At 41.3% G+C, this 12,942-nt stretch overlaps 1 protein-coding gene across 1 annotated transcript; it reads left to right on the forward strand.

Moving 5' to 3' along the window:
- Positions 1–273: 273 nt before the first annotated feature.
- On the forward strand, positions 274–10,687 carry LOC121553951 (sal-like protein 3). Its single transcript, XM_041867354.1, has 4 exons — positions 274–357; positions 6,565–9,486; positions 9,701–10,044; positions 10,202–10,687. Exons 1-4 carry the CDS (start codon positions 276–278, stop codon positions 10,598–10,600), a joined length of 3,747 nt encoding a protein of 1,248 aa, XP_041723288.1. The 5' UTR covers positions 274–275; the 3' UTR covers positions 10,601–10,687.
- The last annotated feature ends 2,255 nt before the right edge of the window (positions 10,688–12,942 follow it).

Raw genomic sequence — 12,942 nt, forward strand, 5'->3', positions numbered from 1 at the left:
AAGTAAAATATATTGTAATTATGAAACCCATCCCTCATTTCCATATCTAGTGTGGGTCTGCTGGACCTTTGCCAATCCCCCATCGAAAGCAACCAAGAGTGGTCAAGCATTATCCTCCATCATAATTATACCGACATGCGCAATCTGCACATGGGTCAATTCAGCTAATAGGCTATCCCTTATTTCACTGGCCCAACTTTCTCTGACGGGTTCTATTTGTTTGCTGCCAATGTATCCGCCAAAGGCAGCAAGGCAACTAGCAGATAACTGACAACATGTCCCGCCGCAAGCAAGCGAAGCCACAACATCTCAACTCGGACGAAGAAGCGTTGCAAACTGACGTCGCATCACAACATGGTACGTGAGATTCACACACACTTTTATGCAAACAAGCATATGTATATATTTTTAATCATAGACATATTTGATTGCCAGACGTTAATATGCTAGAGGCCTATTTAGCTTTTAAAGTTATTCATTCATACCTTATTATAATCCTTCCCAACTATTCATATTGTATTACAACCTTTTACCTCATTGGGACTTACATATTTGTTATTATTTCCTTTACTTCCCAAGTTGTTACAAATATAAGACTACTATGAATGGGAGAAGATTTTCAACGTTCTTTATCCTGTACATCAGTGTGATATTTCTTATACAATCTTAGAAAGTGGAATAAATAAATGGTAGCCTATAGCCTAGATAGATAATATAAATGGGCATAAATAAATTAAATTCCCCTCGGATATGATAAGATCATTCTGGATAGGCTATTGTCTGATCGATTTCAAAGCACACTTTCATGAGTTATGCGTGCAATTTTGCCCATTGGCAGGCCTAATGGTAGAAATTTGTCCTGAGAAATGTGTAGCCTATCAATAGGCTATATCCGTTCAGTGTGAAGGAATATTGAAAATAGTTACATGCAGTGGTGTTGTGGAGGGTATATGCAAGTAAACGCAGTTTACCCACCTTCTGCGGAAAAATGCATTGAAAGTGAAGGAAGCCTTACTTTTTTCACCTCGACCGGCAATCAGAGTTTACCCACCTATTTTTTTAAAATTTTTACCACTACATCACTGGTTACATGAAAAAACAAATGAATTGTTGTTGTTATTACATTTGTCATCAAATCATATCCTGACATAATTTTGACAAATGTATAAAAAGGAAATAGTTTCACAGAGGACACACATCAACTTTCTAGATTATAGCCTACTTCTAGTGGAACTGTATATTGTTAATGAAAAACTATAAGGTAGGCTAGTATGGTTACTATTAAAATATGATTTACAAAATGGCCTATAGGTCTAGAATGAGAGTTCGGTTTTGGATTAAGGAAGTGTTCATGATAAGGATACTCCTACTACTTCGTTTTTTGAAAGAGGTAGGCTATATTGGCATAGAGGTAAAAGAGGATGCCTAATGGGAAAGATTTTAGTATTTTTTATTAGAGTATATTGTTCTTCAGGTATGGAAAAGAAAACGTATATGGTCATTGAAATGTTTTTGGTAGTTCATATTCTACTGCAATTGAAATGCTTAGCCCACTGGGCAAAAACTGGTTAAATCAATGTTGTTTCAACATCATTTGTCAAAGCAAAGTATTTACATAATGTGATATGGAATCTACATGGAAAATACATTGTACTTGAAAAAAGGCATCAAAGTAAACTGTTGTTTTGAGGGTGAAATTTCAACCACAGGATTATGTCATCATGGTAACCAAATATTAACATAGACAAACCTTCTATAAAATATGTTGAATTTGTACCTTATATAAAATAAATATATATGTCCTTCAAATGTTGATATTTGGTTGTGTGTATAAATGTCTTCTTATGTAACCATATGAAGCTTGAATGTTCAAGATAGCATGTATAGGTAATTGCAGGTCTGTGGAGATCTTCACAATTGCAATAATAAGTTGTGCAGAATCTCGAACGGCATTGATCACTTACACCATGTAGCCTACTGTTAATGTAATCTGAACTGTAATCCAGGCCATTTGGTTCTGCTATTAGATGAACCACAGTAATACCACATTAATCTGTTGTATAAATAAGCAAAATAGCTGACATTGTATTCCCACTTGAACTTTGCTGTGATTTTAAATAGTTGAAAGCGCACTGAAAGACATTTGGGTGACAACTAAGCCAAAAATTGGGTTGTGCTTTTAGATGGATGAAAGCATACTGATAACACATTGGAAATTCAATTAACTTTTGGCTGTCTGTTTGAGTGGGGGAATATAGGTTGTTACCTCATTGATCAACGTCTCAACCAAATATTACCAAATTATCCAAGTTGAAATGACTTGGTGTGCCCAGTGGGAGGCTGCTTCTCTGAAAGTGTTTATTTGAATAAATACAGTGCATTCGGAAAGTATTCAGACCCTTTCCCTTTTTCCACATTTTGTTACGAGACAGTCTTATTCTAAAATTGATTAAGTAAATTGTTTTCCTCATCAATCTACACACAATACCCCATAACGACAAAGCGAAAACAGGTTTTTAGAAATGATGCAAATGTATTCAAACTAAAAAACATATACAGACCCGTTGCTATGAGACTTGAAATTGAGCTCAGGTGCATCCTGTTTCCATTGATCATCCTTGAGATGTCTCTACAACTTGATTGAAGTCTACCTGTGGTAAATTCAATTGATTGGACATGATTTGAAAAGGCACACACCTGTCTATATAAGGTCTCAACGTTGACAGTGCATGTCAGAGCAAAAACCAAGCCAGGAAGTCGAAGGAATTGTCCGTAGAGCTCAGAGACAGGATTGTGTTGAGGCACAGATCAGGGGAAGGGTCCCATAACATTTCTGCAGCATTGAAGGTCCCCAAGAACACAGTGGCCTCCATCATTCTTAAATGGAAGAAGTTTGGAACCACCAAGACTCTTCCTAGAGCTGGCCATCCGGCCAAACTGAGCAATCGAGGGAGAAGGGCCTTGGTCAGGGAGGGGACCAAGAACCCGATGGTCACTCTGACAGAGCTCCAGAATTCCTCTGTGGAGATGGGAGAACCTTCCAGCAGGACAACCATCTCTGCAGCACTCAACCAAACAGGCCTTTATGATAGAATGGCCAGACGGAAGCCATTCCACATGACAGCCCGCTTGGAGTTTGCCAAAAGGCAACTAAAGGACTCTCAGACCATGACAAACAAGATTCTCTGGTCTGATGAAATCAAGATTGAACTCTGGCACCATCCCTATGGTAAAGCATGGTGGTGGCAGCATCATGCTGTGGGGATGTATTTCAGCGGCAGGGACTGGGAGACTAGTCAGGGTCGAGGGAAAGATGAACGGAGCAAAGTACAGAAAGATCCATTGAGATGGTTTGGGATGAGTCGGATGGCAGAGTGAAGGAAAAGCAGCCAACAAGTGCTCAGCATATGTGGGAACTCCTGCAAGACTGTTGGAAAAGCATTCCAGGTGAAGCTGGTTGAGAGAATGCCAAGATTGTGAAAAGCTGTCATCAAGGCAAAGGGTGGCTATTTGAAGAATCTCAAATATAAAATATATTTTGATTTGTTTAACACTTGTTTGGTTACTACATGATTCCATATGTGTTATTTCATAGTTTTGATGTCTTCACTATTATTCTACAATGTAGAAAATAGTAAAAATAAAGAAAACCCCTTGAAAGAGTAGGTGTGTCCAAACGTTTGACTGGTACTGTGTATATATATATATATATATATATATATATATATATATATATATATATATATATATATATCACAAACAATAGTACTCAACCACCACCATAAACTCAAGGGAGTGAAATAAATAGGCTAAATGTTTTTAAAGTTTTCTGGATGGTGCTTAAGTGTAGGACTATATTGTTCTCATATGGCTGATGGAAATATCAATTTAAATAAACATATGTTTCAATAATATCACATTTATCGTTATGATAATATATTATTTATATATTAAGATAATTTCATGGTAATTTGGCCTTGAAGTGAATCTCTCTTAACATGAATTTGTGATAATCTTTCTAAAATAAAATACTCACAGGTCAAATTAAATAAAGAGTTTTGAAATGAATATTGAACAATATGAATATTGTTCCACAGTTTTATAAGTTTTATGGTGTTAAAGTGGTTGTAATAGGGTTTGGCACAATGATCGAATCAGAATCATCAGAATCTTTGCTCAGAGGTCCTTAAACTCAAAATGATTTATTACTATCAGGTTTAATCTTATCAGCATGGTATTTATTTTTGTAATTCATTCATAATATTTCCCCCCACCTCAGTCAAAGATTATGTATCTGTATTTATTATGGATCCCCATTAGCTGCTACCAAGGCAGCAGCTACTCTTCCTGGGGTCCGGCAAAATTAAGGCAGTTATACAATTTAAAAAACATATTACAATACATTCACAACAGATTTCACAACACACTAAGTGTGTGCCCTCAGGCCACTACTCTACTACTACATATCTACAACACAAAATCCATGTGTACGTATGTGTATAGTGCGTATGTTATCATGTGTGTGTATGCATGTGTCTGGACCTATGTTTGTGTTGCTTCACAGTCCCCGCTGTTCCATAAGGTGTATTTGTATGTTCTGAGCCAGTAGACATTTTCCTAAGTACCTTTTTGTGGCACCTGACCACACGACTGAACAGTACTCCAGATGCGACAAAACTAGAGCCTGTAGGACCTGCCTTGTTGATAATGTTGTTAAGAAGGTAGAGCAACACTTTATTATGGACAGACTTCTCCCCATCTTAGCTACTGTTGTATCAATATGTTTTGACCACGACAGTTTACAATCCAGGGTTACTCCAAGCAGTTTAGTCACCTCAACTTGCTCAATTTCCACATTATTTATTACAATATTTAGTTGAGGTTTAGGGTTTAGTGAATGATTTGTCCCAAATACAATGCTTTTAGTTTTTGAAATATTTAGGACTAACTTATTCCATGCCACCCGTTCTGAAACTAACTGCAGTTCTTTGTTAAGTGTTGCAGTCATTTCAGTCGCTGTAGTAGCTGACGTGTATAGTGTTGAGTCATCCGCATACATAGACAAATGTTGTGACAATCCCACACAGTAGGCCAGACATCCTCAGACACACACACACACAAGCACACACAATCATTGTGAAAGCCGCTGTGCGTATGTGCTGTCACAATGGCTCTGTTTTTCAACCAGTTCCATGAATGCACTCAAAAATAGTAAGACAGAAGGTCTATCAGTGTTTGTTTGACAGTTCTAAGCACCCAACATTTGTTTTGCTACAATGTTAACTTGTTTGAACAAAACTTGTTTTATTTAATGTATTGGGTGTACAGAATAGACAAAACCTTGGATAGATCACAGCACGAAGATAAGTTTATGCCATATTTACATTCTATCATATTCTATAGAAGTGTAAACACGCACAGTCATCCCTTTTGCTGGTTTTTTCCTGACTTTATAGACTGTTTAGGAAAAAAGAAGGAAAAGCAACTTGGGTGTAAGTGTAATAAAAGAAAGGCTGAAAATGGCACCCTATGGGCGCTGGTCAAATTGACATTTTTGTCATTTAGCAGACGCTCTTATCCAGAGCGACTTACAGTTAGTGAGTGCATACATGTTTCATACTGGCCCCCCGTGGGAAACAAACCCACAACCCTGGCGTTGCAAGCGCCATGCTCTACCAACTGAGCTACACAGGGCCCCAAGATAAATGAAAGAAATATCATTATCTTGTGTGTGCAAGGGAGGTATCACGTGTTTATAGCTGGATTATGTAAGTATTAGTGAAGTTATTTAATATCAACATCAGACCAAGAAGTACATATTTTAATGATCTAGACTGATAACATGTTTCAACTAAGTATTACTTTTATATAGAAGCAGAATTATAGATTAATAATTTAAAAGGTTCCTATAGAATTGAATAAATGAAGATCAATTATTGGGTTTTCCTTGTTTTGTTTCTTAAATTACTACACTTTAAATATCAGATCACATTCATTCACAGAATGTAGTCATTTGAATTCACTGTAAAATATTGTTTTGAAATATTGCAATTGTATGTCCTTGTTTTCAACTTGTTTACAGAAGGTCATTTTGTAAACAATTTCACAAAGATAATGTTGCATTTTTTCCAGACATGCTCTAATAGACAATGATAACATGTTTGTTTGACAGAGTCAAGTGTTGTGGAATACCATTTGAAATTCCTGCTGCGGAAATTAGTGGTTGATTGCAGTAGGGAATGAGCAAGTCAAAGACCCAATTTGTACTCAACGGACAATTGTATGAATGCATTGGAAATCAATAATCAATAAATGTAATTCAGTTGCTGTATGCACAATTGATAGGTCACATAATCTGCATAAAAGGAGATTGCATAAAATTAGATTTAATTTAGTAGAAACTGGGTCTAATATGATACAATTAATCTATAGATTTAGAATGAAAACTATAGATTTTGTTTATCATTGAAAATATTTACTCTTACTGTAATTGAAGCGTTATAGTCTGTAATCATAGTAATATTAACTAATAATTATTTTCTTCTCTCCCTGTTTTCCATGCAGCACAATTGGAGGGAATGGACAAGGAGGAGCGGCACAGTAACAGTGAAGAAACGCACGTGTGTGAAAAATTTGCTGAGTTCTTCACCTGGGCCGAACTGTATGAGCACCAGAGAAGCTCCACAGAGGACCCAGCTCAGGTCCTCATTGTGAAGGAAGATGAGGGGATGCCTGGACCTGAGGGATCCCAAGCTGGATCCTCCCGAACCCCCAGCCTGGCCCTTCTTAGCCTGGCCCCCAGCAACTCAGCAGACATTATTGAGTCAGTGGACTGGGGCCTTGAGCTGGTGGAGCCTGTGAATGATAATGATAATGACAGCACAGATATGTTAGAGGAGATGAACATGGGAGAGAGGGAGGATGAATCCATGGAGATGGAGCAGCAGCACCACGACAAACATAAGTCATCTGGCCCCCAGAATCCCCCAGAAAGAACCGAGTTGGCCATCCCTTCATTTCAGTCGTCCGCTGTGACCAACAGCATGCCCAGTACGAACGTAACGCTGGAGATCCTCCACAGTACCCAGGTGGCTGTGGCCCAGTTCTCCCAGAGCCTCCACAGTAGTGGGGCAGGAGGGAAGGCGGCCACAGCAGCCATCCTAGTGATCCTGGAGCACCTGCTGGCTTTGCAACAGCAACAGGTCCACCAGTTGCATCTTATTGAGCAGATCCGTAGCCAGGTGGTCTCCAGGGCCCTATCACTGGCACCGAACCCTTTCCCCTCCCAAGGTCTCATCGCTCCCCCTGTCCTACCACAGTATGGGACGATACCCTCTGCCGTCAATGGACAAGTGTCTGTGTCTTTGGCATCTGTGCTTGAGAGGTCCCACACACTCACCTCACAAACTTCATATGGACAGGCCCACACGAGAGATGTTATATGTACCTCAGCTCCCTCGGACAACTCTGCCCCTCCCCCTACTAGCTGCAACAATATTTCCTTATTACAGCCTACCTACACGGGTTCACATACAAGTGGTAGCTGTACTCAGACCCAGACATCGTCCAGCCCACTGTCCATGCAGGGTCAGAGCAACAGTCTCCTCAGCTCACCATCCAGCCTGCCGTTTCTACCTCAGAGCCCCCCCAGCAGTGTCATCTTCCCCAACCCCCTGGCCAAAATCACAGCCACGACTAACGCTCTCGACCCCTTCTCTGTCCTGATGAAGCACCACCGGAATGGCAAGCTGCCCAATGTGTCCATGTTTGACACCAAGCCCAGCCCTGAGCAGCCCTTTTTCAAGCATAAGTGCAGGTTCTGCGCCAAAGTGTTTGGCAGCGACAGCGCGCTGCAGATCCACCTGCGCTCTCACACTGGGGAGAGGCCCTTCAAATGCAACATCTGTGGCAATCGCTTCTCCACGAAAGGGAACCTGAAAGTCCACTTCCAAAGACACAAAGAAAAGTATCCCCATGTTCAGATGAACCCTTATCCAGTGCCAGAATATTTAGACAATGGAATGTCATTCCCTCCTGAAAAACCAGCAGCCACTTGGCTGGATAGCAAGCCTGTTTTAGCGCCCTCTATGGGCCTTCAGCTTCCCTCCACTCTCACTACTATGGGAAGCTCAAGTGACTTTCTAAGTGTCACACTATCCATCAAATCCCCTTTTAGGCCCTCCCCAGACTCAAGTGAATGTGTGTCTTTGTCGCCGAACACTACAGGCAATGAAACCAGTGTTCCCACAGCTTTAGAGTCTCCACAGTCTAATCAGGAGGGGGAAGCCTCCAACGTCTTGAAAGCAGAGGAAATGCACCTGCCCCAAATCTGCACGACTAAACCCAGGGTGAGTCCAATTACTGTGACAACAAGTACAGCCATGACTATGACCACATCCACACCTGAGCCCAGTGCTCCAACTTCCCCCGTTTCCAACTCCTCACCACTTTCCCTGGCCTCTGACCTGTTCAAAGCCAAGTTTCCATTCGGTGGCCTCTTGGACTCTATGCAAACGTCAGAGACCTCAAAGCTCCAGCAGCTGGTGGAGAACATAGACAAGAAAATAACAGACCCCAACCAATGTGTCCTCTGTCACCGCGTGCTTAGCTGCCAGAGCATGCTGAAGATGCATTACCATATCCACACTGGGGAGATGCCCTTTCAATGTAAGGTCTGTGGCAGGGCTTTCACCACCAAAGGAAACCTTAAGACACACATTGGTGTCCACAGAGCAAACCCTCCTCACCGGGTTCAACATTCATGTCCCATCTGCCAGAAGAAGTTCACCAACGCTGTAGTGCTACAGCAGCACCTTCACATGCATATGGGGAGTCAGATCTTAAACTCACCGTTAATGGACGGCCTGCAGGACCTGGACATTGATCTCTCCTTCCATGAGAAAAACTTTGACAGCCTGAGTAACTATGACAATGACCTCATGGATGACAACTCCATGGAGGAGGATGACGAAGAAGAAGAAGAAGAAGAAGAAGAAGAAGAAGAAGAAGAAAAAGAAGAAGAAGAAGAAAAAGAAGAAGAAGGTGTAGATCCCCTCAAACCCCTGAGCTCTGTCTGTAGTTCTCCTCCCTACTCTGATGCTGTTGTCTCCAGCATAGCTGCACCGGAGAACCAAATGAAAATGATAGACTCCACCATAAACCTAAACCACTCCTTTGGGCTAAAGTCAATGATGAATGGATGTATGGACAGTGAACGCTGCGCTGCTATCCACTCCTCTACAGTGGGAGAAGGACAGAATCACAATGCAGCCGGCAGCCCAACCGTGTCTGAATCGTCCACCCACATGCATGTACCAGTGTCACCTGCACAAAGCAACTCTGAGGTCCACCTCTGCAAATCCCTGTCTGGGAAGCACAGTGGAGAATCCCAAGAGATCACAGCCTCAGTGAAGAGTGAGCAATCTGATTCGCCCACCTTGACTCCGGTACTGGAAAATGGAGTGGCCCTGGATCTGAGAGAACGTGGTAAGATAACAATATCAACTGATAATATCAATTGTATAGAGTAGGTGTAATAACAATGTAAAACGGTGTTCCATTTTTAAATGTTCTACTGTATATCACTACAACGGTTGAAAATGTTGTTTTCCCCCTTCACTATCTAGCAAATGTAGATCTCACTCATTTACCCCCAAAACATTTTAAAACTCTAAAACATCCCTTTATCTAATTGTTTTAGGTGCCAGCCAAAGCATTCCTGGCCTGGTTACCAGCATTGTGCCAAGGATGATCAAATCTGAAATGAATGGGTACCATCGACCAATGAACTTCAACGAGGGGCTGCATCATCCATTTGGCCTCCCGGTTCCTGCCACTCCTCCATCTCTGGTGAGCCCAGGAATCACCTCTCTGCTTGGGCCACCTCAACCTCGACGGACCCCTAAGCAGCACAACTGCCACACCTGTGGAAAGAACTTCTCCTCAGCCAGTGCTCTACAGATCCATGAGAGGACCCACACAGGGGAGAAACCTTTTGGCTGCACCATCTGTGGCAGGGCATTCACAACTAAAGGAAACCTGAAGGTACTACACGTTTATTTTGGATTGTAATTACTGCATATATTACCCAAACACGCTAAAGAATCAGTGCCTGTTGTTCAAACTATTTTAGAATATTTTCAGCTTAGTTTATAGATGAAAATGCTATATGGTCTATCCCCTCTCCCCCATTCCTCTTTAGGTACACATGGGCACTCACATGTGGAACAATGCACCAGCCAGAAGAGGCAGGCATCTGTCGGTGGAGAACCCCATGGTCTTGTTGGGTGGGGAAGCTGCCATGAAGTTCGGAGAGATGTTTCAGAAGGACCTGACGGCACAGGCCATGAACGTGGACACAGGGTTCTGGAACCACTACACAGAAGCTTTAACCAATGGCCTGGCCATGAAGAACAATGAGATCTCAGTGATCCAGAATGGGTGGATTCCACAGCTTCATGCCATGACGGCAGGAACGGACAGAGTCAGCACTGGAGGTAGCCCACCAATGACCAGTCTAGGAAAGACAGCCATGGACCTTGGAATTAACCGATACTTTTCTATGTTAATTGATGACAGTAAAAAGATTGGGATCAATTGAAATAAGTTTAATGGTAGATTAATAAGATAAATATATTATACAAACAATGTAGAGAATCATTAATTGATTTATTTGTAAACATCTACAGTGGGGGAAAAAAGTATTTAGTCAGCCACCAATTGTGCAAGTTCTCCCACTTAAAAAGATGAGAGAGGCCTGTAATTTTCATCATAGGTACACGTCAACTATGACAGACAAAATGAGAAATCCAGAAAATCACATTGTAGGATTTTTAATGAATTTATTTGCAAATTATGGTGGAAAATAAGTATTTGGTCAATAACAAAAGTTTCTCAATACTTTGTTATATACCCTTTGACACAGGTCAAACGTTTTCTGTAAGTCTTTGCAAGGTTTTCACACACTGTTGCTGGTATTTTGGCCCATTCCTCCATGCAGATCTCCTCTAGAGCAGTGATGTTTTGGGGCTGTCGCTGGGCAACACAGACTTTCAACTCCCTCCAAAGATTTTCTATGGGGTTGAGATCTGGAGACTGGCTAGGCCACTCCAGGACCTTGAAATGCTTCTTACGAAGCCACTCCTTCGTTGCCCGGGCGGTGTGTTTGGGATCATTGTCATGCTGAAAGACCCAGCCACGTTTCATCTTCAATGCCCTTGCTGATGGAAGGATGTTTTCACTCAAAATCTCACGATACATGGCCCCATTCATTCTTTCCTTTACACGGATCAGTCGTCCTGGTCCCTTTGCAGAAAAACAGCCCCAAAGCATGATGTTTCCACCCCCATGCTTCACAGTAGGTATGGTGTTCTTTGGATGCAACTCAGCATTCTTTGTCCTCCAAACTCGACGAGTTGAGTTTTTACCAAAAAGTTCTATTTTGGTTTCATCTGACCATATGACATTCTCCCAATCCTCTTCTGGATCATCCAAATGCACTCTAGCAAACTTCAGACGGGCCTGGACATGTACTGGCTTAAGCAGGGGGACACGTCTGGCACTGCAGGATTTGAGTCCCTGGCGGCGTAGTGTGTTACTGATGGTAGGCTTTGTTACTTTGGTCCCAGCTCTCTGCAGGTCATTCACTAGGTCCCCCCGTGTGGTTCTGGGATTTTTGCTCACCGTTCTTGTGATCATTTTGACCCCACGGGGTGAGATCTTGCGTGGAGCCCCAGATCGAGGGAGATTATCAGTGGTCTTGTATGTCTTCCATTTCCTAATAATTGCTCCCACAGTTGATTTCTTCAAACCAAGCTGCTTACCTATTGCAGATTCAGTCTTCCCAGCCTGGTGCAGGTCTACAATTTTGTTTCTGGTGTCCTTTGACAGCTCTTTGGTCTTGGCCATAGTGGAGTTTGGAGTGTGACTGTTTGAGGTTGTGGACAGGTGTCTTTTATACTGATAACAAGTTCAAACAGGTGCCATTAATACAGGTAACGAGTGGAGGACAGAGGAGCCTCTTAAAGAAGAAGTTACAGGTCTGTGAGAGCCAGAAATCTTGCTTGTTTGTAGGTGACCAAATACTTATTTTCCACCATAATTTGCAAATAAATTCATAAAAAATCCTGCAATGTGATTTTCTGGAAAAAATATTCTCAATTTGTCTGTCATAGTTGACGTGTACCTATGATGAAAATTACAGGCCTCTCTCATCTTTTTAAGTGGGAGAACTTGCACAATTGGTGGCTGACTAAATACTTTTTTTCCCCACTGTAAACATATTTTATTTGTCACATGCGCCCGAATACAATACCTGTTAACTCAATGTGTCATATTATATACAGATAAAAAACATTGTATTAATTCACAGAGCTATAGTATTTCATTCTTGTTTTATTTTACTGTTCATTTGCAAATGTTGGTTTTGCCCACACAAACAAGTTATTTCACTTTGTCCATGGTGCTTACTAAAGCCACATACTCTATTACTCTAAAAAGGGAAAATGTGATTTAGAAATGCAAAAATAGGAATCTGTCTTATGCCCACTACTGTATGCATACAGTATTTCCAAATTGTGTTCTAGAAGTTACAAATATGTGTCATTATAATTTACTTTTAATTCAAGATGCATCACAATGGTTGAGTTGAATATAAAACTAGAACTATAAAAAACATACTGTCCCACTGGGCACAGACATAATTTCAACATAGAGAAGTGAGTCCTCCTCATTTCTCACTGACGACATGCTGCTGTTGTGAAGATCAGCCTAGGATAGCTGCTTACCTGAGGAGGAGGTCGTCGGGTAAGCTTGGCGTCGGGTAAGTTTGGCTTTATACATAGCTTGGGCTTTGTCGAGTAAGGCTTAAACTATGTATTTAGATTGTAGTTAGGTATTGTAGGTAGGTATCGTGGGTTGTTGTATGTAATTATTGTAGGTTAG

Source organism: Coregonus clupeaformis, chromosome 38 (genome assembly GCF_020615455.1).
Source record: "Coregonus clupeaformis isolate EN_2021a chromosome 38, ASM2061545v1, whole genome shotgun sequence".
NCBI classification, from domain to species: domain Eukaryota; kingdom Metazoa; phylum Chordata; class Actinopteri; order Salmoniformes; family Salmonidae; genus Coregonus; species Coregonus clupeaformis.